Raw genomic sequence first — 26,336 nt, 5'->3', positions numbered from 1 at the left:
ACAGCAGAAGAACTTACATTTTCCCAAGCTCTTTGTGAACCCCCACCCATTTGGCATTGATACTTGAGTGAAAGTAGCAGAGATCCTAAGGCGGCCATGTTCCATTCCCCTTCTCAACAAAACCAAGCCAAAAACTTAATGGAATTACAGGGTCACATTTTAATTCCTGAAATTTGTACAGTTCAATAATATCACCACATGTATACAAATGGTGTAAAACAAGTACAGTGGTATTTAATACAAAATAAACTTCTGTTTTATGGAAAAAAAACTATACTTCATATCTACACAGACAGCCCATCTTTCCAAACAATAGCTAAAATCAAAATGAAACTACAAAAAAAAAAAAAAAAAATCTCCAAAAACTGGGAAACGGATTAAAACTATTTCCAGGAGAAATGGACCCAGAACGTAGAACAAGGGCAACTGATGCTGACGGCTGCAGCTGGTATCAGGGTTCTAAAACAGTAAATCAGGAAGGGGAACCGGGTTGGGGGGGGGTTCTTATTGAGCATGATCGCAGATCATATATGGGTGACTATTAAAATATTTACAGTTGGTGAAACACGGCTTTTTTTCTCTTTTTTTTTTCAAAAAGTCGCACCTGACTCCGCTGACGCGTGTATTTGTTTCGCAATGCATTTACATCCATGGAATGTGCTGTCAATCAGGATCTATAAAAAGTTTTCATAAAATTAGTGTTCAGATTGCACAGATTTATGGAGCTGCATATATTGACTCTCAAATTCATTGACTTTTAGCAATAAAAAGGATTTGAATCGTATTGCAAAACTGTTTTTTTTCCTGATGTTAACCCTTTGGTATAGTTCTCCAGAGTCTCAGCGAGCACGTGGTACCGTTACACCAAGGAAGCCGAATGCAATGACAAACAAATGGTTCCGTGTGGTTCTAACACTGTGAGAGATTGAGGCACTGGTTTGGAGGTCGCGGTATGGAAGCTACAGATCCTTGGTGTCAGTGTGGAAGTGCCGGACACAGGACGGGCTGCTTGTAACAAATCTGTCCATTCTGCCTTTTTTTTTTTAGTAAAATACACACTGAAAAGTTTTTTTTGTTTTTTTTTAGATTTTAAAACTGAACATGCACTACAATGCTGCTTTGGCTACCCTCCCACCCAAACTATCGGAGACTGGCTTTACATTTACAAAGAATGGTCCCGAGGCTGTATCCTAAAGGTTTCATTTCTTTAATAACAGGTTTTGTTTTTTCCCTTCAACGGACATTAAAAATAGGCAATCGATAAAACACTATGGCCAGCACCATTAAAAAAATTAAAGATTACTGGGTGTGCAACTGAAAGCGTCTTGCTTTTATTTCGTGAGAGGACTTACATCTTTGGGCAAACCTGCAACATCGCATTTCAATATAAATGTTCCACTTTGCCCCCGTCTCAAACACAAGATGCGCAGTGCATTCAAGCAGTCGTTGTCTAGGTTGTCGTAGCTAACCCACCCTGAAATACTAGAAAGGTTCCGTGTAAGCTCGCCATTACTGCCCTGCCACAGCTGTTTGGCTATGTCCAGACATTTTCAAGGGGGGAAGCAGATTCACTAAGCTCATGAACATCAGCTGCATCATCAGTTAAGAATCCCCAAATAAGATTTGTCAGCTTCACTTTATGAACCAAGACGAGGTCTTTTTCTAGGGGATGTGTCTTCCTCCTCTTCTTCATCTTCATCATCTGGATAATCCACAAGGCCAATTAGACTTCCCTGGTGATAGAATGATAATGTCAGATTTAACATGGTAACAAAGGCAATAAGGAACTTACTATACACCTCCAGCTAGTGGTGCAACATTAAAGGAATATTAGTGCCTCAGTTCTACACAAAGAAAGGTTGGTATAAGGGCGGCTACACTTACTCTAATGGAGATATTAAACCTTTTTATATTACTGTACAAGGATTTTTCTAGCTCCTTTTAGGTTAAACTGCTCTTCTTGCCAGTCAAGCACATCTTTACCAGAGGGCAGTTTGTCCCCTGGCCCAGGCAATGGATCGCAATTGGTTCCTTGAGGGAATAAGCAAGAGCTGATGGTATTTACACACTGAAAACGTTCCTCCAGAAAATGGCCACTCATTTATTTTATCTGCCCACAATAAATCTTTACTACTGCAGGTGACTAATCTCCCCAAAATACCTTCCTACCAGCAAGAATGCTTATTGCCGGTGGGATGGCATATGTGCTGCTTTAGTTTTCTGAAGCTGCCCAAAGTTGCCTCAAGAGGAAACTCCGGCCTACTTCAGGAAACCGAAGTGACACTAATGCCATCCCACCAAGTGAAAATTGTGGCAGAATAATATGGACCACAGTAATAACAAAGATACTGCACATAAAAGATGTAAAAAGGTAAAAGTACAGCTAAAAATACAGGTGTGATATGGTTTCTCTTTAATGTCACATACCCCACAGACTGTAATATATATTTATATTTAAGTGTGAATTATTAGTTCCCTGTATTTCTACATAAGCTCCAATGCCAGATGGAGGCACAAAATGCTGTTCTCTAATTCTCTCCATATAAATGCTTGAACAAGAAAAGTTTCTACCCACCAAGTTTAACTTTAAATTCTGAGAATTTGCAATATTGAGACTAATTAAAAAAAAAAAAAAAAAAAAAGTGCTAAGAATAGTACATTCTGTAAAATACTAAATTAACTAAAAGGTGATCTACTCACTTTTACCAGTAGGATAGTTATGCCATTAACATGCTAGCATAGTTAACAAAGTACAAGGGCTGTCTTACGGCCTACTAAAGAGAAAAAGGGAGATATCACTTCTGAGTAGCGGAGCTTTCTGGAAAAAATGTTTTTGAAAGAATAGATTTCATTCAATATAGAAAATCCACAGTTATCGGTGCTGAAAAAGATTGGTGCATTCAAGACCATAAGAGTCAGAATTAACTTTGTCGCTGCCACATACAAAGAATGGACTCACCTTAGCAGATGCCACTGTGGTTGTCAAGCTTGTATTTTTGGAGGAAGATCCATTAGAACTTGCTGGTGGTGTGTGAGCTGCCACAGACTTGCTGTTTGTACTGTTTGCCCCATTAGCTGCACTAACTGAGTGAGAGAAAGTGAATTTAAACCCTCCAACAGATGTCCTCTTTGGAAGATTCTCTTTATCTTCAAGCTCTTTCGCTAAAAAACAAAACAAAACCCAAAGCATTAATATTAATAACAGATTAATAAAATCAGTTTTTGAGGCAAAAAATATTTTGCCTCTAAATGGATGTAATATAAAGAAAAAAATATATAGAGATTCAAGGGATTCGGTCATGATTTATGTGGTGTAGTTTTTACTTCTAAATTACACTGTGCACATTGCAAATAATTCACTCTACTATGTACTACTGAACCAATAAATGTTTTTTTAATTGTAATATTGGTGTGTATGGAGCCATCTCAGATCACTGTGGATGATCCTGTGCTTTCAGAAAGAGTCAGCGCGTCACAAAGGAACTGCTTTTTAGATTGGCTCCAATGGAAAGACTTGAGTTTTACTACTGAGTGGTATTCTCATATCTACCACAAGGGAAGGGGGAGCAGTAATCCTGTTACTTTTCTGTGATTTTGCAGATTTTCCCAGGGAAAGGGAGGGGGGAATCATTCCAACTTGCAGTGCAACAGTAAAAAGTGACTGGAGTTTATCAGAGCATAATTTACATGGCTGAGAGCACTTGGGAAATAAAACACGTCTAGCCCCACATCAAATTTCAAGACAATTTCAAGTGTAAAAAATAGCTTGCTCTTTTAAAAACAAAAGGAATTTCACTGCAGGATTCTGCTGGAGGAGCACTATTAACTTACGCATTTTATAAACAAAATTGCTGGCAAAATCTTCCCCCCCATAAGGCCACCTTGAGGTGGATGATATCAGGTTGATCCGATGGCCAAACAATCATCTCATAATTGCAGGCCATCATATCAATGACCACACCAACGTGCTGATCTTGGCCTCAATCTGAGTGGAAAATTAAACCTACCTATCTAAACCTTTTCTCTTGGCAATTTTTGCCTATAGATCAGTCGGGTAGGCCTCTAAACAGGCCAGTAAATTGCTGACTTCGTCCGCTGGCAGCTTCTACCGGCCTGTGTATGGCCACCTTAAGATAATACATATTCATGCCCCAAAGGTTTCCCAAATTTTATCAGCTTTAGGAAATTGAGTTCTGGGGTTAGAACTGCTGCACTACTTATAAAAATTAATTAGCGGTCAGTAACTCTTCTGCTGGTCATATTATAGAAGTCAACAGTGAGGCACAGAACAAGGAAAACCTGTAGGAGTTGAATCTACAGTGTTGTCACTATGGTAATTTAATATTGACACCGTACATTCTACAGTGAGCAATTCTAAAAAATTAAACACCTGTTGGCAGATATATTTAACAGCTACTACAGTTCAGTTGCTTTTATAATAAGGACAGTGTAAATGCTAAAATGTTTGCGCTTCACTTGTACACAACCACGGACTGTGCGGATTTGCTGTATTTCCTTGTTAAAGGGCAAAACCAATACCTTTTTTAGTTTCCAGAAATTTTTCATAACCTTCAGGAAAGTCATCCTCTGTTTTAGTTTTTTCAACAGGAGGTACAACTGCTTCCCCTTCCTCTTCCTCATCTTCATTAAACCACAACTCTTCATCATCCTCCAGTGCTCTCGCATCTCTACGAAACCGGTTACTACGCAATATAGATGGTACGCTAAGAAAACAGAAGGTAAAAATTATAACTTGCCTCTTTTTAAATACCAAGCTGAAATATGTACAAAAGCTTTCATTCCGTCACTCTGTACCATCATTGATGCAAGCATCCTTTACATTGACGTTACCCTAACGGTAAACCTTTTAAAGGCACATGACAAAACACCTACAAATACCCTTCCATAGGATATGCCGGTAATTTCTGACCCTGCAGGTGCAATATTATTGTAAAACGTTTTTTTTTTTTTGTAAACAAATACCTGATTCACATTTGCAATGTTAGGGTCGGTGCAAATACCTGCACAGCCTATGGAAAGGTATTGCAGATATTTTGCTGCCCACACACGAGAGAGTAAAAGCATGAGGGGCACACAAGCAAATGCCTGCACTGCTAAACTAAGCTGTAGTTCTCCTTTAACAGACCTTGTGTGTGCAAGATATCAACAGAGGTGAACTTTGCCAGGCCCCAGCTCAACCTGCACCAGGTTTACCCACTTATCTCTCACTTTTTTCCCCCCAACATATAATGGAACCCTAGAAAGACCAATCCAAATTATTAATCATTACCTGCTTAACTTCTGACTTTGACGATCCTTTTCTTGTTCATATCTCGTTTTCAATCCTTTAAATGTTTGAACATATTCAATGGATTCAAGTGCTTTGTAAAAATTTTCTACAATGTGTGATGTTAAAGACTTGATATCTTCCTGTGGAGACAAACCAGTAATTGGATAAATAACAGTTCCAAGGGAAAATACAGTTTTTGTTCTTGCCATTCACTCAATCTATATATTCAGCAGAAAGAAACAGATGAAATATTCAGAGATACACTGCTTACACTGGAGGTGTCTGTAATGCACCCGCCTCTTTCCTGCCCTTGCCCAACTGTCATATTATTTAGAAATCTACTTGCTTTGACCCTTGCCAGAACTTTGAGTCTTTTTTCCTTCCCTTCTTTGTCATGATTCCAAATTCCAGCAGTACCCACCTTCCGCTATGGGCAAAACTATCTGCCAGCACCAACCTTGCCCAGTCGCAGCTATTTCCTTACACCTAACTAACCTCTCCTTTAGAAAGTCCTTTGTTAGGTAACTTCAATACCTCATTGGCCCTCGGCTCTCTTTTGCCTACATGTATTAGAATCTGACATAAGGCCTGCATTTAGAGAGACAAATTGCTCAGAAAAGGAAAGCGAAGAGTAACAATTTAAAAAAACAGAACTCCTATTTGATTATAATTAGAAGTTTCTTAGTTCCACGAGATAAAGGCTTAGTTTTGTGATAGTTGCCCCTTAGGGCAATGACACACATGCTATTTGTAGACCGCATTATGTGGCAGCTGACAATACTGGTAATTGTCTCTGCTAAAACACTCAAAATGCATATTAGCTCAAACATACCTTTGTATGCACATTTAAGGAAATTACACAATTTTAGATTAGCAGAGAATTTCCAGTAGTCTATTGCTGGGTATTTTCTGGCTTTTGGTAGCCACTACAACACACGGGCTACAAATTACACTGTGTCATTGCCCTAAAGTTTTTTTTACCAGGAAGCTAGTATATTTCTGTGATTTACTTACCACTCGTATAAATTCAAACAGTTCAATTATGGCAGAGTTTAAAAGATTGTATCTTGTTCCATTATCCAGAAGAGCATTAATAACTGGCTCAAAGAGGTTCCCCTTTATGATATACCGGTTGTAAAACTCATCCTTCAAGCCAATTATCCTTCTCATAAAACGTAAAGCGCCTAGAAAATAAAAACAGAAATGTCATACAATTTTGTGGCAACAGTAGCAGTGGCGACCTAACGAATTTAGTTACTAATTACTGTCTTTGGAGGATAAAAGGGGCATGAGGAGGAGTAGGAAGCATCAGGGATTGTACTACTAGTTACTTGTGTGCAGGTATGTTTGTATTTATATAGTGATACTTGTGCATGCCGTGTGGTACTGTAGTACAATAAATTCATACAACAGATGTAGTTAATAAGATAATATAAATACATAATACAATACTTTCAAGATTAAGGGGCATATTTATTAGTGTGTAAGTCAACATGTAGGTGACCATTCACATGAAATTGCTAATTGGTTGCTATGGGCAACATCATCAACGATACTGGTTTACACAGTATAATAAATATTTCCCCAAGTGTTAAGTATTAAAAAGACAAGATGAAGGATGTCCCTGCTCCATAGATCTTACAATCTACAGGGCAGGTAAATGGACTCCATGTCCCATAATCCAATGCATTTCACTAGTACGCGGCTTGAGAGGGGCTGTATAAAACTTCTCAATGTATCCAAATATACTTGTTTTTCCAATGAGCGTTACAGGCTTTTTCAATCCGCACCTCTTTTCCCCTTTAAAGGGAAGTAAATAAAAAAAAATAGCCACCAAACCCTTTAAAAGTAACAACTCCATCTTAAATGCAGATGTAAATGGCTTAACAGACAATAATAACAAAGATTAAAATACTTACAAAGAGCTAGAAATGTATGCTTTGAGTTCATTAGAATTAACACCCTCCGCAGCAAATCCTTATTCATAATGTAGTTTTTGATGTGATAGGTATGATGCTCCACACAAAATGTCAGTAATTCTAAAATTAAGGCAAGCAGCTGGGCAGTCTGGTAATTGTCTAGAAGAAAGATTAGAAAATATTCAGCAAAAATAGTTTCCATCCCAAATGGTGCTACATAGTTTGGTTTTTCTAGAGCAATACCTCCAGGAAACCAACTCTAAAAAGTGGAAACATACAATTATATTTTACATAAACCCAAACAGTTGGACAACTGCATATTGAATTTTAATCACTGAAACCAAACCAGGGAGGTGACAAGGCTCCTGTAAATAAGCCCCCCTCCAGTGTCTGAGCAATATTATATATTTTTTTCTTATTTCAAGTTGCTACTATAACAAATCTTGTAACAATGTTCTAATTTTGTAACAATGTGCTAATCAGTTTTTTGACTTCGCAGGAGAGGACATGTTCCAACTGGAAATGGAGAACAGAAAGGCTATCTGAGGGTTCTGATATCTTCCCTAAGCACGTTATGCCAGTGCTGTCCAACTTCTACGGTGCCGAGGGCCGGAATTTCTCTAGCATACATGGTGGAGGGCCGCTAATGGAAGCCAGTTTTGACCACTCCCCTTTTTGAAACCACACCCACTTCAAACCCCACCTATTTTATCACAATGGTGGTAGCACAGCAAAATCCCAAATGCTTGGTCCTTACTGTGGGGATATCAACCATCATTCATATGTGAAAGAATTATGTCATATTAAGATATACCCTTAAATTCCATATGTCTCCTCCTCCCCTGTGGATAGCAGAGCAACCCCCAGTACATAATTACACACCAATGGGAGTGATTACAGTCTGAGCCTGAGGTGTGAACACTACAGGGGATGAACAATGCAGGTATTAAAAGGTGTGAAAAACACAGGGGGTTACATCTTTAAACAATACAGAGGGATTACAGCCTGAATCTGAGGTGAGAACCATGCAGGGGGGGCAGTTAATCTCAGTACTGATACCATTTAATGCTTACTCAAAGGTAAGCCATCAAAGCAGCCAGACAGGTGGGGGGCCACACAGAGGGGGGTCGCGGGCCGCATGCGGCCCGCGGGCCGCCAGTTGGACAGCACTGCGTTATGCCACACTGCAGTTAGATAACTGACCAGCAGGTGGTGGTGTAGTTACAAAATTTACTATATTAGCAGTTTAAAACAGCTTCAACAAGCTTAAAATTAAATTATTAAAAAAAAAAAAGTAAATTGCAAGCATGTTTAGAGCTATTTTACATTAATTTGAATTAAGGTTTACATTTCTTTTAAAGGAAGATAAGCAAAGAATATCCATGTGAATAAACATGGGATGCATAAAAATACCTGGACAAACTTACCCGGACAAACTGTGCTAGTCTTGATAGAGCCAAGAACTGCATCTAAAAAAAGAACACAACGCCTGTTACTTTTGCGGAGTCCCTATATCTGGCTTCTATGTGGTACCTCGTTATATGAGATATATGGGTTGCTGCTCATTAATCCCTATAGGAGAAACACATTGCTGTGTCAAAGATCAGGTCTGTATTTCTGGACTGCTGCAGTACCAAAACTGCACTGCTGCATTAAATAGTTACCCCTTTGGTGTCAATACTGCATTAAATAATAGTATGGAATGTGATGGCAGAAAGCTGCAGCAAATTTCTTACCCAACATTACTCACAATATGAACAGTTTTTATTCAAACAGATTTATTAGCGACTAAATTGTGAAAACCAACTTTGCTAGAGAGACATAATTAGTGTTATAGTTATACCTTTCTCCAGCTTATCTTCAGATGTATTGGCCAGAAGAGGAGCAGTAAGTACATGCATACAATGGTTATAAAAGAAGTTCAAAAATTCACTTTTCTCAGTTTTCTGTAAAGAAAATGCAAATTAACAGTCATCAGCAGAAATTAAAGAAGAGAACTGCAGTAATTTACAAGGCATGAGAGATCACTAATTTGCACTAATTTGTTTACTGTATATACTCAAGTATAAGCCTAGTTTTTCAGCACCCAAAATTTGCTGAAAAAGTCACCGTCGGCTTATACTTGAGTCGGGTGCCATGGGTCCCTCTAGACTAGTACCCTCTGTCCTTTGTTTGCAAATTAGGCCACTCGCAACCAGACCCTCCAGTGCCCTGGCCCACTCCCAGTCGCAATACTTATTCCCCCTTACGTGTCCTCCAGGACTGGGTCTGCAGCCAGTTTGCCAATGTGCAATGAGCATGGGGTAGTACTCATATTGTTTTTGTTGACCCTCTTTCTTCTCCACTTACAGAGCTAGTTTACGTTTTTTCTTTTAAATAAATATTTAAAAACATATACTCCACTGATGCCTTAATTTATGTAATTTACTGGTTTTTATTTTGAATATTGAAACTTAGCAGTAGCTGCTGCATTTCCCACCCTAGGTTTATACTCGAGTCAATAAGTTTTTCCAGTTTTCTTAGGTAAAATTAGGTACCTCGGCTTATATTCGGATCGGCTTATACTCGAGTATATACGGTACATTTCTATATCCTATGGCAATACCATTTACCATATCTAATAAAGAACCACTTTGGCTTTAAACTTTCTAGCAGAATTGTACTTAGTTTATCCACTAGGAAAAAAAAAAACATATTGCAACCCTTTGAAGAGAAATCTGGCGTTGGTAAGAGAAAAAAAAATAGTTGGGTGAAATGCAATCACCACCAGACAGAATACCTAACCAAAGAGTCTTGATTCACCTTAATATACTGATCATACATACTTCAGGCCAGATAGCAGGAAGTTATTTTAAAGGAGGCAACATAAATTGGCAAGTGATATTTATTTAAAGTGCAGAAAAACATTGAGCTCTGCTTACACAAACTCTGCTATGAAACGGAAAGAAGCAGCGCTAACTTTGAAAATCATACTAATTTAACTAAAAACTAAGCTTGTATTTCTACACAACAAAGTCACCAATTTGTAATAAAGCAGCATTTAGTAAAAACAAAATATACTTTGGTTAAAAAGATGTCAAATTGCAATGTCTCCAATTAGGGAGCCATAAATGCCTAGATTTGGTAAAGCCGATTATCAGACACAGGGAAATTTCCAGAAGTAGCTTTGTCATGCTGTTTGGTGCTCCAACCAGAGAGCCATTCGCATATGCTAAACATTGCTACTTGTGCTCCATAAGTGAGGGAAATTAGAAAGATATTCAACAATATTTTCCTGTTAAAGAGATACTGCAACAATCAGAAAGGAAAACTCCCACAAGAAGACTAGGCTAAACTGGTTTAAACCTCTTTACATGTTCTTACATTAGCTGTTGCCAACATGTTCTCAGGGTCAATCAGAGTCCGAAGGAGTCCCATTAGTTGAACGGCCCCTCCAAGCTCTGGGTCACTATCACAAATCATCTGCTCGATGACAACATTAATGAGAAGAATATCCTGTAAAGCAAAAAAATATGAATATGCTGAAAAAATATCTTTAAAAAAAAAATGTAGAAATAACATGCAGTTCTAGAACCACTTCTGAAAGCTTTGCTCCTTTCTGTAAAAGACGTAGAATCTATATCACCAGGATTTCCATGTTTCATTTAAATCAGTGGCATTTTTTCAATGCCTAGCAATTAATGTTTTTCAAAGATATCTTTATTGCGTCCAAATACAATCTACTAAGGGGTACAATGGTATTAACATTATATCCCTATAAAAAGGGAAAAACAACATTTAACATTTTTTCCAACCCAGATTAAAGACAAATAATGTGTTTATATAAGTGTTCATATTTTTTCATTTAACATAATGGAAGTATTTGAACTATACTGTGATAGTTAAAGGGAAACTATTAACAGGAATCTGCTTAACTAGGCTCAGTACTGACAGGCAGCTTGTGTTCTAAGCAGAGGTGTGGGAGTGGTCCAACCATTCTTGACTGACATCTAAGTTCAACCCCCACCTGCCTATCTTTCCTATCTGATAGAAAACCTGGAAAAGACTTCAAGTCTGCCAAGGTCTAAAAATTCAACCCAATTCACCCTTACACTCTCTCTCACTCACCTGAGTCACAAACAACCACATAGAATTTTATTTCTTGGTTATTTATGAGACAAACATGAAAGTCGTCACATATCACTTGCTATTTCTTTGCCAAACAGCAGTGATCGAGTTACTTAGCACAAAGGCTCAACAATTTGAAAACATTCATGCCAAGTGAGTTGGCAGGTGATTCTGGGAGTTGTTGTTAAACAATAACTTTAGGGCATCCACTTGCACATTACAACTTGCCTTTTGTATAATTTATAAACAAATGTCGCAGGAACAATAACTTGAGCTACTGTTTGTGCAATACCATTGTAGACTCTTTATATGTATGCAAGCTTATCGATCAGAATATATGGCCATTTCTTAAGAATATATGGACTTCAGGGTTATAATCCATTATTGTTCACTAGAAATTATTTTTTCTTTTTATTTTCTTACTTTGTTTCAAGACCTGAAAACTGCTTTCTCTTTGAATTATTCAAAACATATGCTTATAGCAAAATTAACAAAAATGTGTAGATTCTTACATCATCACTCTGTTGGGCTTCTTGCATGACAAATTCTCGAACCATAGATGGACTAAACTCTACTAGATAAGAAAATATATCTGTAGCAGCCGCCCTTACTTGCAAATCGTCCATGCCCTATAAGGAAGAGGTCATAATATTTAAATAAGTACATTATAGAGAATATTATAGACAGACATTTTTAACCCAAATTAATGATATAAAAGACAACAGAAGTGGAGGGGAAGTAACATGAACAGAACACAGCCTACTGCATAACATTTCACCTTTTTGTACTGCATTTGCTTTGCATCTAATTAAAACCGTAAACAAATATGATCAAACAGATTACTAGTGTTGTTAACATGAACCTACAGAATGGCAGTTACTTTATTTTTCCTTTCTGCAAATACATTAAAGAAATTAAAGAGCTAGCATATTTTAAGCAGTAATTGGACAGAGTATATGCATAAAGCCAAGGACTGATTATGTGCCAAGGCATTGTCTACAACACCACCACCACAAAATATATCATTCTCTTCCCTTATTTACACTAATAGTGCATCACATTGGCATCACATTTCTAAATCTCAGAGTATATTATGTAACAAGAAATAATATTTACTCACCATGACTATTTCCAGGGCAGGAAGAATTCCTAAATTTGCTAAGGTTTTGAAAAATGCATCTCTATTTTGAGGCTGTAATGTCTGAGAAAATGCACAAAACTCCTTAAAAAAATTCACCTGCCAAAAATAGAAGATTATTACTACTAGGAAGCATTCCTGAAAAACAGACCAATACACTATATCTATAATCAAAAAGGAATGAACATATTGGGAAACTGTAAGCCGGATGACATTTTCTTTTGATACCGCAAGCAGTTATGAAGTGAAACATATGCTGGGAAGCTCTTCAGAAGTAGATGAGGGAAGCAAAACGCCTCTTACCAATTCACGTCTTTTGTCGTCATCTGTAGCTTCATCAGTTAACTGTGCAAACACTTCAGAGAGGAATTTTTCATCTTCCTGTAGTAAACAAATTGAATTTACCGATGAAAATTTTAAAGAAACATGGTTTGGTTTTTTTTATTTCTTTCCCTGCTCAACATTTTGCTTATGCCAGACCCTAATTAGTTGAGCAACTACAAACCTGCTACAAAAACAAATGTTTTATATAAGGAAGTATCAAGGCTCTTCAGATTGACTAATTCTTGGTAGCAGGAGGCTGCAGCCAGTTCTTTATCTGTATGTAAGAAAAGACCATACCTGCTCAGTGACGAACTCAGAAAATGTAAGGGAGATATAAATACAATCTCAAGCAACCACTAAATTTGTTTTTAAACTAGTGTTTAACCCCTAGACCAGTGGAATACCTTCAGTCATTACAAATTAAGTTTATGGACGGGTAGTGAGTGCTTTTTTTAAGCTAAAATTGCAGAAGCACATTTATGTGATCATAATTTATGTTAATGAGGGACAATTTTGAGGTACTTTTGTGCCACTTTTTGGTCTTCTTTAAAACTTTGTGCACAGCTTACATAGAGATGGGCAGCACACTGAACAGTAAACAGGATACCTAATGTCCCAGTTCATAAAAGGATAAATGACAGAATCCCATGCTAAATATAAAAGCAAAGCAAGTGAATGACAGCATTCAGACCTTAGACAAATAGTTTAGGTTAGTGGTTCCCAAACTGTGGGGCTGTCCCCCTAGGGGAGATTGGGGCAATGGCAGTGGGGTAGGTGGCACTTAGTGTGAAGGCTAGTTCTACATTCACCTGAAAACCCAGTGCTCCGTTAGGGTGAGATTTGGGATGAATAAGTATTTACTGTTGCACATATTCTTGGAACTATAAACTCCTACATTTTCCAGCAGGAGGAAACTTTGCACAAAGTCAGAAAACAAAGTGACGCGTATGTCTTTCCACCAGCAATTCACTTTTTTGCCGGTATTTTGGGGGAGATTGGTTGCCTACGGTAGAAGAGATTACCTGTGGGCGACTATATATGGCTAGCTTCATGGCGAGCCCAAATCTTGGTTGATCTAACTGGCTCAATGGATAATTATAGACCTCTGGAGTCCTGGTGAAAAGAAACCGTATCCACCACCAATGCAGTCCTCATATCGGTGTATTTATAAACAAGCCATAGCCCCTTTCAGTTAGAACACTATCATGAACCCTCCCACAAAAATCATTTTATTTATTCTAATTCTGTGTATATTGCAGGAAGCAGAAGTTGAATGTTTTACCAAAAAACATGCTTACTTGTAATATACTTTTTTTAATAAATTTGAACGAGCGAGTCAACTGTAGTTAACTTTGACGTCTGTGCCTCAGGGACCTCTTTTGGTTGCCAAGAAACCTTATTAAGCTGTGGGCTCCTGGGCCTGTTGCCATCAACCCGGTACTATGGAAAATTCCAGTAACTGCTAATGTGTCTTTCACATCTGGTCTATACGAAAGATCATTCCCTTCCCCAATGCTCTTAAAAACGAAGAGCTCACAATCTACCTGTACTGGCTTTTCAATACTCCAGTAAAAAACAGGCTTGTATAATAAATAACTAGTCTTTATAAAATGTTTTCATTTTATAGCTTCAGCCACATAGCTATTAAACATGGTTAGAGACAGGGTACAGAAGTCTTTTTTTTATTAGTTTGCAAGGCACACCTGCTATTTATCTATGCTCACCATAAAACAAAGGGCATTCAAGCTTACTGGCAGAGACTCACTTTCTATTTCCACATTCCTCCCAATGCATGGAAAGGATTCTTGGTTTATCCTAAGTAATTTAAATCTATTTTTCACCTAGAAGCACAAAATGTATATTTACACAATTCTGTCAGATTTGTAAGGCACCTATCACCACCCTTTAGAGTCCCTATAAAGCTGCTGTATACCCTATATATAACACAGTGATCCCCAACCAGTGGCTCAGGGGCAAGATGTTGCTCACCAGCCCCTTGGATGTTGCTCTCAGTGCCCCCAAACCAGGGAGTTATTTTTGAATTTCTGACTTGGTGACAAGTTTTAGTTGAATAAAAACAAGATTTACTACCAAATAAATCCCCCTGTAAGCTGATAGGGTGCATAGAGGCTGCCTAATAGCCAATCTTAGCCCTTATTTGGCACCTCCATGAACTTTTATGATGCTTGTGTTGCTCTCCAAGTCTTTTTATATTAGACCGTTGCTCACGAGTAAGTAAGGTTAAGAACCCCTGCTATAACATGTACTGGTAGAACATGACATCCTATTACAAGTATGAGAACTATTACATTTAGGGATGCACCAAATCCAGGTTTCGGTTCAGGATGTTGCCAAATCTATTCCTCTGGCTGAACCAAATCCAAATCCTTAAGATCACGTGACTGTGTCACAAACACGGAAGTTGAAAATCTATCACTGCACGTGAAGTGCACAATTTTCTTTAACCCTTATAAAAATTAGGATCTGGCTTCGGTTTAGTATTTGGCCGATTCTTTCACAAAGGATTTGGGGTTCGACCGGATCCTAAAATAGTGTATTTGGTGCATCCCTAATTACAGTACATGAAAGCCCTGCAGACACCTAAATTAGACCCAAGAAACTGGCACACTCCATTAGGGACTGATGTTTTAGAAAAGGAAAGGTTCTATAACATCTTTATGCCTATAGATTGGCTTGTAAATAGCCAATCTAAGGGCAATAAAGATTTTCTTGCATTTTTACACCATTTTTGTGGTCCCTCCAATACACAATGCATAGATCATTTTCCTGATTTTACATTTTCCCAGATATTGCCATGTTTTTCTGGTTTCTTGAAAAACAAAAATAGGGGTTGCATTGCAGATAATATCCTCATATTCAGCTCTAAAACCAATTATCTTGGTTAAAAGTGGCGTTACTTCAGGACAGTGGGGTAGATAGCAAAAAGAAGGTTCAGTAAAGGATCCTGGGTACCAATGCACAGGGCACTGAGCAGTAGCATTATGTGTAGCTGCAGACTTTTATTTGGCTCTTTTTTCATATTTGGGGGTGTATTTATTATGCTGTGTAAAAAGTGGAATGGAGCATTACCGGTGATGTTGCCCAGTACAACCAATCACCAATTAGATTTAAACAGTTAAAACCAAAGCAAAGCATCAGATTGTGGATGTTATAAGTAACATCACTGGTAATGTTTTGCTCCACTTTTTACACAGCATGATAAATATACCCTAAGTGTTTTTTAGCAGTAAATTGCTAAAAAATAAAAGTTTTTCCTTAGGCAAGTGCTCTTCGGGGAGGAACTAACTGGCTCAAGTTTTTCCTATGCACACGCTACCATGTTACAGTTTTCCCAGAGATCTCCTGTGCCCCAAGTCAGATTCTGGAAATTGGCACCCCAGTGCTTATTAGTCTTTCCATGTCCTTTAATATTGGTACTATATGTTAATTTTGTAGCTAACAGACACGCCTTCTTTAAGTAATTGTTACATGAAGTTCCTTAACCTGAAAAATTATAAAGCTTAAGATAATTTTATGATAAAAGTCTTATTTCCAGCATCAGTATTAGCTTCTGCACCATATACACCATGTCTTCTAAAAGGGAAAAAAAGGACTAACTTATGATCAGCTGTGTTTCCCAGTTAATGATTTGAGACACTACATTAAGAAATGAAGCAAAACAGACTAGCAAAGTGCATTAAAACATGGAAAACATGGATAACATGCATCGCATATTTAAATATAAAGCAGCATTAGAATGTACTCGCAAAAGATACTGTTATTTGCTTCATGAGCATCTGCCACGAGCCATGTCTACCACTTGCTTCAATATAGGTAGCCAAAAATGTCATCTATAAAGGCTGGAGTGAGAAGATGTCTAACATAACAGCCAGAACACAACTTCCTTCTTTACAGCAATCTAACCTGTCAGTGGACAATCAAGCTTGGCATGTTTTGGGCAAAGCCTTTAATCATTAGGCCTATGATTAAACGGTAAGGGTTTATAGAGGGGGAATGCAGAGAGTTGCCCACCAGGACTAGTTTAGTGTGTGGTGTGGAAGTGACAGCATTGAAGGATGAGCCTGGAGCAGCCAATATTTTTCTTTTATATCCAGTCACTCAAACCTTCATGTATAACATATTTAGCTACCTATAATGAAAACACCTATTTTTATGCTGAACTGTCCCTTTAGGGGAAACAGCTATTACCACAAAAAGTTGGGTTTGTGAACACCTACAAAGTTATTTTGTTCAGCGTCATGCACATGAAATTACACTACTAAAGTTAAATAATTTAAAGTATGAATCAGAATTCTGACAATATCCTTATGTGGCTAACATTTGAAAAGGTAAATTGATTAGCTAATCCTCATTGTACTTATGTCAACATAATGTAATATAATTACACACAAGGTATTAGGTGATCAATTCTTATTTACAAACCAACAAATTTATCAGAGGCACTCTTCCAGCATTATCTGTGGTGTTACAGCAACAAACACCTTGTCTGCCATTACCCCTACAGAGCATCATGTGTGACATTATATCTTTATGGAGAGAAATGCAGTGTCAAGAAATTCCATTTGGAGAAAATGGTTGTGAGGCTACAGTACAACTTACCTGTAACATGCTGACAATTTCTACCTTGTTGAAGAAAATGAAAGAAGTGAGCGTAGAAAGAAAATTTTCCTCGAAGACAGAAGGGGTAGGTAAGATTACATCTTGAATGTACTGTACCCTGTATGTTTGGTGGATCTTTTGCCTAAGTTCAGAGTCTGTAATGGGTATAACCTCCTTAAATTTTGCAGTTTTGGTCAAGAATTCCCGATGTCTTTTTGGCTGAGCCAAAGCTGGATCATACTCTAGGCAGCCTACAACATCCATAATACACTCATCCGAAAACATCACCTCAAACAGCGCAGCTTTATTGAGAAATAGGATTCCTCTTATTATTTCATATAAATGGTGCAAGCCTTCAGTATTATCCAAGTTTTCACAGGTTTGGAAGAGTTGCAACAGTTTTTTGATGTAGCCCTCATTTTCCAAGGCTAGGGCTAGCTTTTCTCTACGAATAGGCGAGGAGAGTACGGAGGTAACTAGGTCAGCAATCTCTTCAAGTTTACTGAGCTCACATGTAGGAAGATCGATTAAGTTACTGGTTTCAGGCATCTCCTCAAAGCGTTCTTCTTCAGACTCATCAATAGGATCCTGTGTTACTTCTACAGATGGGTCTTTACCTTGAACCTATTTTACATAAGTACAATAAGTTGGTATTGTTAAATAGCACATAAATCTACTTAACTGCATTGTAAGAGCAGATTTCTGCAAATCTCAGTTTGAAAGCACAAAGTAATAAATCACTGGCAAAAGGCACTAGATGATGTATGTAAAATAACATTTTATAAAATGTTTCCAAATGTCAATAGGGCATATTTTAAACGGATTTGGTCATCACCCCAACAACCTGCATCCCATAAATGTGATCCATTAGTTTGGCCCGAGGGCTGAACAACTGGATCAACCGATAATGATCACCTATATTTGGGCATATCAGAAAAAGATCTGCTTGTTTAGTGACCTCGCCAAACTAGAGGATCTTTTAACATTTAGCCAGCTTTATGTTTCCTGTTCTGAAAGCACCTTTTCATTGCGTATATATACTAAGGTTCCACTGACAAAGGAGACAAATGAAAGCTGAATACAGCAGAGCAGATAGTAGGTGACAGACAAAGAAATGCATTGCAGCGTAGAAAGAGAAAGCATGTGCATTAAGGATGGAATTAAAGAAAAAAATGGGAGCGCCTGGAAACATTACCTGGCATATTTTTTCCCAAATTTCATCACAGCCAGCCTTTTCTTGAAAACTGAGAGCCAAGTCATAGTTTTCTGCTTCAGACCAAACTATCAGAGTATCCTGAAAGAAAAAATATTCATCGTTCAAAAGTAAAGAAAGCTTATTTTGTCCTGTATCTTAAAATTTGTATTTTACATGTTATACGGAGGAAAAGAATCTTTCATAGAGGCTGCCAGAAACCCAAGATTAGCATAACTGTTTTATAAATATAATCCTTTAAACACAAGTTTACGCTTGCTCAGCAAAGTCATATATATATATATAAAAGAAAAAAAAAAAAAAAAAAACAATTACAGCAAACGGTACTTTAAATAAAATCTCAAGACTAGCATTCCTGTTAAAATCATACATACCCAATGAAACTAAAGTGCAATATAAAAATATACGTAACTGCTAAAACAAAATCTGCGGTTTTATACACTTACAGTATAGCACCAAAATGTAAGCAAGAAAACAGGAAGTTACACTATATAAGAGTGAATCAAATAATTTAAAGGGAATTCCTTTATGCCCTCTTACAAAATTATTTTACATTATTTTTTTTATGTGTATCATATTCACATAACACCGACTAAATCTATTGTATTTAGAAAATAGAATCATTACTAGCAACATTATGTCTACCTGGAAAACATGTGGGGTATGAATCTTTCATATAAAGGTTGAAAGATATTAGAGTGTGTTTGTAAGTTATTTTGTTCTTGTTGTACGACTTCCAAAGAGGTATATTTGGCAAATTTTGCTTCCTACATCCCATCTAGATTTTCTATTATCCACAAAAGAACTTGCGGGTAGTAAATAACCCCTAATATCTTTATTGGGTATTTATTACATAGACTAGTATTTGCCTCTAATAAGGACTACTTATATGTTTGTTGGAGTCAGGTACAAGGTGCTGCCTAATGAGATTTGTTGTCCCTACATTTGATAACATTGTACCTCCATGTTAAAGAAGGAGGAAAGGTATGATCACTGGGGAGTGCCAAAATGTTAGGTACCCCCCAGTGATTAAAATAACTTACCTGATATCCTGGGCCAGTGCTCCTGTTGGCAGAAAACTACACTGGCCTGGGGCAAGTGATCCTATTCTTTCTTGTGCCTCTGCGTTGCTTGCACACATGCATGTACAGTAAAAAGTCGAACTTTAACAAAAAAAAGCTGGCCTTTTCACTGTACTGCGCATGAGTCGGAAGAGGATTGCTTGTGCGCAGGTACCCAGAGCTTTCTCCTAACAGGAGCACAGGCCGTGGGTATCAGGTAAATTATTACAATCACTGGGGGTACCTAAGATTTGGCACCCTCTCGTGATTGTATCTTTCCTTCTCCTTTAAAAGGTATATAACATGTTACAATAATCAGTGAACAGCTTATATTTTAAGGAACCTCTGGCCACTTTTGAACCCATCAGAGCTCCTGTATGTTCAATGTATCACAACATGCAGTAGGAGCATGTTGACTAGTATTGGCATCAAATGCAAGAGGACACTGCGTGGGCTATTATTCCGCCACTATTGGAACTCCTGTGATCATACTACCCCTGTAACCAGCTATCTGCTCTTTTCTCTTATGAAGATGTATAACTTGCATCTACAATAGTTTATGGTGCACAATAAAAACAGACCTCAAAGTGCCTATTGATATATACCTTTACCTTTAAAAAGAAACTAAAGCTCAACAAGCAGATTAAGTAAAATCTTCTAAAATCATCTCACGGAATAGCTATAAGTACAACTATGTCCCTGGCTTTTTACCCTGCCCAGTCTTTTCAGGCCCCTTATACAGTGTCAGCAAATCATAAAAGTCTAGTGTGTGCTGGGCCACTGTAGGCATATAACTAGTGATAAGTGAATATTTTTTTGCCATGAATAGATTTGCATGCAATATTCCCTGTTACACCATCAGAAAAGTTTTTCACAAACCTGCTGCAAAAATTCACTACAAAAACACAAAAAAAATGGCAGTGCTATTTGAAACTCAAGAACACCAAACCAAAATGTCTGTTTTCCTAGATCTACCTAGTCACCTTTGATATTTTTATAATTTGTGCTGGGAGTCTTACTAACCTTATGTGCGTACCAATGCAACTACCCTATGACTTATATTTATTATCTTCAAGCTTGGTACAGGACACCTATGAATAATTTAGACTGGCAGAAAATACCCTTTAAGGCAATAGAATTAAAAAGAGTGAGTTTACCGGAATATATTTTTCATATAAAGAAAAATGTCATAAAAATACCTGTTCAAAGATATTAAAAATTTGAAGATCAAGCATAAAAATTCGCAAGATCAAAATTTCAGTCTCTTATACTTGTAAAACTTAACAAATGAGAGAATTTTACAACGAGAATATGCAGATGCTTAAAAACACATTTCAGTACATACCTGCTGCTTCTGATAGGCAGTATTTGGATTTATCTTGGATTCTAAAAGCAAGGAACCTGAAGTGACAAAAATAGTGATACTTTAGGTAACAAAGCAGCAAACACAAAGCCAGAGCATAAATGTACTTAGAAAACATGGAGTACTTTTATAGCAGGATACGTAGCATACAGACATAATGCATAACTAGAGGCACTAGAGCTTTGGCAGAGAGCAGCGTGTTGTTCACCAACACCTAATTATTATTTACCTGATGAGATAAATGAGGGTAATGATCTACTTGTGGCACATCCCACTGGAGTCAATGCCAATAGACACCATGATCACTTCACAATGGTATTAATAAAGACTTGTTTATTGCATCCAATAAACAAAAAAAAAAGCAGAGAAAAAAGCCCAAAGACCATGCAACATTTCAAGAAAGGACAACACATACATTTTCTAGAAAAAGGGCCCTTGTAGAATGCCCTCTCCATAACCACAGCAACAATACACCTAAAAAGGGGCCCTTGTGTCTGGTGCTGGCTTTGTCTACATGTCCCTGTTTGGTGATGATAGCTGTGGAGAGAGTGTGGGCAGAATGCGCTGTGGCCAAACTTGTCAGCAGCTCACCCCAGTGCACATTTCTGCACTGGGCCTTGTGGACAGGTCCCCTTTATCAGGAGTATGGATAAGAGGGGCCTGTGCAGCAATGTGCAGGCTGGTGCTAAACAGAAAAAAAAAAAATCAAAATTTCAAAGGATTATTCTATTAAAAAAATAGTGATACTTGCATACATTCTGGAAAAAACTACAAATGTTTATAAACAGAAAATAACAAGGTTATTGTCTTTATCAGATGGGAGTGTATTATAGCTTTCAGCTGAGTTTTTAATATTTGTTGACTGATGCTGCAAGAGCAGATATAAAACTTGCTTTCACCACCACCATTTTGTCCAGTTTAGACCACTGGCACACTAGTTGTTTTCTCTACAAAGGGTTGATAAGCTGCCTTCTACTTCGTGCTCTCAATGCACTGACAGAAATGGCACTGAGTGTCAGAGCATACATAAAGCAGATATGTCACTAGAACGTAAAAATATGCAATATTGCACCGAATTGTGCTCTGCATGCATGCTGGCACAGGGAAATAAAAAACACACATGTGCAAAGACCCTTAGTATAACAATTTAACCTAAAACTATTTGATCATGACTGACTTCTGGCTTCTTCTTTGAACATAACCATATGTGTTTATTAGATGTTGATCCCAGTATTGCAGTTTAGTACATAAACTGAGATGTAAAGCAGAATTGAATAAAATGAACATATTATTATGCCCACATTATCCTCAGAAGTTGATGATGGAACTTAATAAAATAAAACCAAAACTGTGCTGTTGCTTGAAATTACGGTCAGAACTGGAGAGACTGGATAGTAGCAGTGGTGGTAACTTATGGTGTCTGTACCACTTGGGTACTTGGGTTTTTAAACACACATCCCAGAACACTGGATTCTGGGGATGACGCAATTTCATGATGATTAAGTATCACTTTTCTTACTGAAAAAGACCTGAAAATATTGATCACAAATGTTAAAACGAAGTTTACTTAGATGCTCTTTAGAATAATGGCACAGAAGGCTACTTCAGGCAATTTAAAGAGATAATAAACTTTTAAGGCAATGACACACAGGATCTTCTGTCACTCGCAATAAATCTTGGCTACCTTGGGTGACAAAACATCCCTTGTTACCTTCATAAAGGCTAAAATGCAAATCACCGGTGGGGAAACATAAGCAGTGCAGCTACTTTCCAAAGTTGCCCAACATTTCCTTGAGAGGCAACTTCAAGCCACTTCGCAAAGTAGCTGCGCCGCATTTGAAGGAGATTTATCTTGGAGGACTAATATCCTGGTGTGTCAATGCCCTTGTACACCGGGCTGGTGCCCCTTTTAAGAGAACAGCACCAGCCCGATTAGCTGCGAGCGCTTACTTCTTCCGCGGTGGCACATGCGCAGTAGAGTGAAAAGCCGAACTTTAACAAGAAAGTTGGCCGGCCTAGGGATTTCGCCGCAGAAGAAACGCGGAGGGAGTAAGCGCTCACTACAGGTACCCCGGGCTGGTGCAGTTTTCTCCTAACAGGGGCACCAGCCCGGGTAAAAGGTAAGCGATTAAAGTCACTTGGGGGTGCCTAACATTTTGGCACCCCCAAGTGACTAAGCCTTTCCTTCTCCTTTAATGTAAGATGTTGACAATGATATGAAAATTTGCAAATTATGTTTTTCAATTCGCTTATTCTTTATAAGAAAAATATTTAAAAAAAAAAACAGCCAAAAGCACCCAGAACAGGACTCGGACTTTTGGATATTGCCTGGCAAGTCTTGTTTTAGTTATAGTAGCCTGGACGTGTATCGCTAAGTTTTCCGAATCAACATTGGACAAGCACCAGCAAGCATCTGTCAGCCTGGGTGGAGGGGGATGCATTTGCCAATTTGGGGGCTATCGAGAACACAGCCCTTAGTGGCCAAGCACCCTTAGATGCTGTACCATTACCGTTAGATGTATATATGTTGTATCATAATACACCATCTTAATTTCTAGACACCTAAATCTGTTAAGCCTGCAAGTGAACAATTTCACAAGTGGGTTGACTTCTGTAAATAAAACTTAGAATCCTAATATTTTGTATTTACAACACTAAGTAATTATACACCACAAGTGCAGTAGCCTATAGCAATCAACCAACAACTGGGGGCTGATATATTAGCAGCTATTGCCACCTTAGACCTTATGGGGTTTTTATTTTTGGAAAAAAATACTGGTGAAAAAAACAACCTGCTTGACAGGAAAAAAAAAAAAGTCAAAAACTGCATGTTAGTGTCTCGTTCATTTTCTGACATAACTGTGGCTGCACCCAAAAGCCCCTCCAGATGGAACAAAAAGCTTATACTTGCTATTGGCTAATATGAGTTAGGGATGCAGCTGAATCCTTCATGAAAAATTTGGCTGAATTCTGAACCGAATCCTAAGTTACATACGCAAATTATGTTATGGAGGGGTTAAAGAATATTGCACGCTTAGCATGTAGCAAAAAAAAAAAAAAAAAAATTGTCTTTCATGTTTATGTGACAAAAAGTAATGTTATTTTAAGGACTCAGATTCAGTTCAGGCAGGCACATGACAGTGGCCAAATCCTGCTGAAAAAAGGCCATATCCAGAATCAAATCCCGGATTCCTCAAAATCCTAATAAGAGTTACTGCCCAGTATTTATTTATATATTATATAAATATATAAATAAATATATATAAAAAAAATCAAGCACATACTTATTTTGGCTTTCATGTATAAATTAAATTATTAGATTTAGACCTGCTATCAAGCTAGTCTGCTAAACATAAGATATGGAGTATATACCCTGTTAATAATCAATGGCTATTTTCTATATAATTTCTGACAATTATAAGGTCAGACCTTGTCATAAGGTAACATTCCGCTTTGTCATATTAGGAGGGAGAGGTATTTATGGGTGCTGCCATACTGTTCATGACTGCAGAAGCATTCTCCACAGAAACTCTGTTCATAAGACCCACCAATGCAGTTACTAAATATCAATGATCATTCTAAAGTAACCTATACTGTAGGCTGTAGGGGGGGGGGGGGTCAGATTTCATATCTATATACACACATATATGTGCACAACTTACTCGGCAGATAACAGTTTATGGCCTTTTACAATCTATGGGAATTTACCTTACTTGTTGACAGGACTGAGTTGACTTCTAATTTCCCTATAACAGAGGGCACATTATTCCCTTTGTAAACAATGGGCATTTTACACACACAAAAAAAAAATCATTATTTTATTTCGGGCTGTTGCTGAGGATCTTTCCTTAAATCACCCTTAAGAAAACTAAAGTCAGCTATAAAAAGAGATGCCGGCTAGTTAGAATGTGCCTTTTGTGAGTAAAAATAAGCAATGTCGATCCATGTTTCAGAATCCATGGCTGTGGGGATGTGCTAAGGCCTAAATGCCCCTTGAAGTTATAAAGTCTGAAATGACCCAAAGTCTGTCAGGGTGCTAGTGAAGGTGTATGTGCATCTCAGCGCTACAGGAAAATGTCCTTACTGTGAGCCCAGCTGTACAACAAGAGGCCACACATACACCTTATGCACCTCGGTGGTACGTCCTACACAGAGCTCAGACTACTCTGCTACCCCTACATGCGATCTAGTATTCTCTGCTGTATGGAGCTGCGATGAAATAGTTGCACAAAACCCTCCCAGAGTTGTAAGGTAAACAAGCCTACCCAGGCACAGTGCCTATGAGTGTGTGCCATGTAAACAGAATACATAGATGTATATCAGATGTGCTGAAACAGCACCAGAAAGCACAGAGAAGGTGTAGAGTTGTAGTTGAACTCTAAAAGAAGAGCCAGTAATGGAACACCATTCAATGTTCCTTCCCCTTCACCAGCACCCCCCAAAGCCCTCACCGTCGGACTCTGCCCGAACCAGCAGAGACATCCCCTTCAGTCGCTCTACATAAGTGGAGGAGACGTGCCCGGTGCCCCTGTCGTCCCACTGGCGGTCTTCGTTCAGAGTGTAGACCTTTACGCGGCGTCTGGTGTCTGACATGATGCCGCCGTTTCCCCCCTACGGGGCACCGCTTATCCTTCCCTCAACCACACCGGGCCGCTTCTTTCCACCGTCCTGTCACCGGACACTACAGCGGGGAACTCCCGCCGCAAAGCATCCTCAGAGGGACGCAAAGGGGGCAGGAAGGAGAACGTCACAAACGAAACGCCTGTTGTGGGGTCCGGTTCTATTCGCCGCTGTCCCCCTCGTTCTCCGCGCCTCCTCCCCCGCTCTGTCGGTAAATCACACGTCCGCCATCTTGTAACCCGATTCTCTCCTTTCTCTTCCTCCAACTATAAGTGAAACGGGTTGAACGGAGCGGTTTCCCAGGGGCTACGGATGCGCGCTCGTACCAAGAAAGTCAAAAGCAGATTACGCGAAGCAATGAATGCTGGGAGAACATCGTGAATGGGCAGGTGGGAGGGGCGCAGAGTTGCCGGCTGAGACGCGGGGTGGGCGGGTCATTAGGAATGGAATATACTTTATGGATAGAGGGAAAGCGACTGTGCGGCGGGACTAAGCGATAACAGGTAGTTCAGTGATTCCAAACAATTCACGTGTATACGTATTCTCGGGTTCACACACTTCAATTCAGTTAGTGTTGTACTACACCGTCAAATCAGTATTATTCGATTGCTTGAGACACTGAATTCTAAAGCTTAGAATGTACTCTAAAAGAAAGTATAGATTATAACAGCCACATTTAAT

General features: G+C 38.4%; 1 protein-coding gene across 1 annotated transcript; it reads right to left on the bottom strand.

The window, feature by feature from the left end:
- Nucleotides 1-1,193: 1,193 nt before the first annotated feature.
- ppp4r3b (protein phosphatase 4 regulatory subunit 3B) lies at nt 1,194-25,904 on the bottom strand. Its single transcript, NM_001005004.1, is given in 16 exon segments — nt 1,194-1,733; nt 2,960-3,162; nt 4,540-4,724; nt 5,291-5,430; nt 6,305-6,474; nt 7,210-7,368; nt 8,637-8,678; nt 9,053-9,155; nt 10,573-10,704; nt 11,829-11,945; nt 12,437-12,553; nt 12,758-12,835; nt 17,399-18,022; nt 18,594-18,692; nt 21,018-21,073; nt 25,487-25,904. Coding segments are annotated over 16 exon segments (2,463 nt in total). The 5' UTR covers nt 25,629-25,904; the 3' UTR covers nt 1,194-1,637.
- Nucleotides 25,905-26,336: the final 432 nt, after the last annotated feature.

The sequence above is a fragment of the Xenopus tropicalis genome, chromosome 5, assembly GCF_000004195.4.
Source record: "Xenopus tropicalis strain Nigerian chromosome 5, UCB_Xtro_10.0, whole genome shotgun sequence".
Classification (NCBI taxonomy): domain Eukaryota; kingdom Metazoa; phylum Chordata; class Amphibia; order Anura; family Pipidae; genus Xenopus; species Xenopus tropicalis.
Note: the sequence above shows the minus strand (reverse complement) of the source record. Positions and strands in the feature narration are given on the sequence as shown.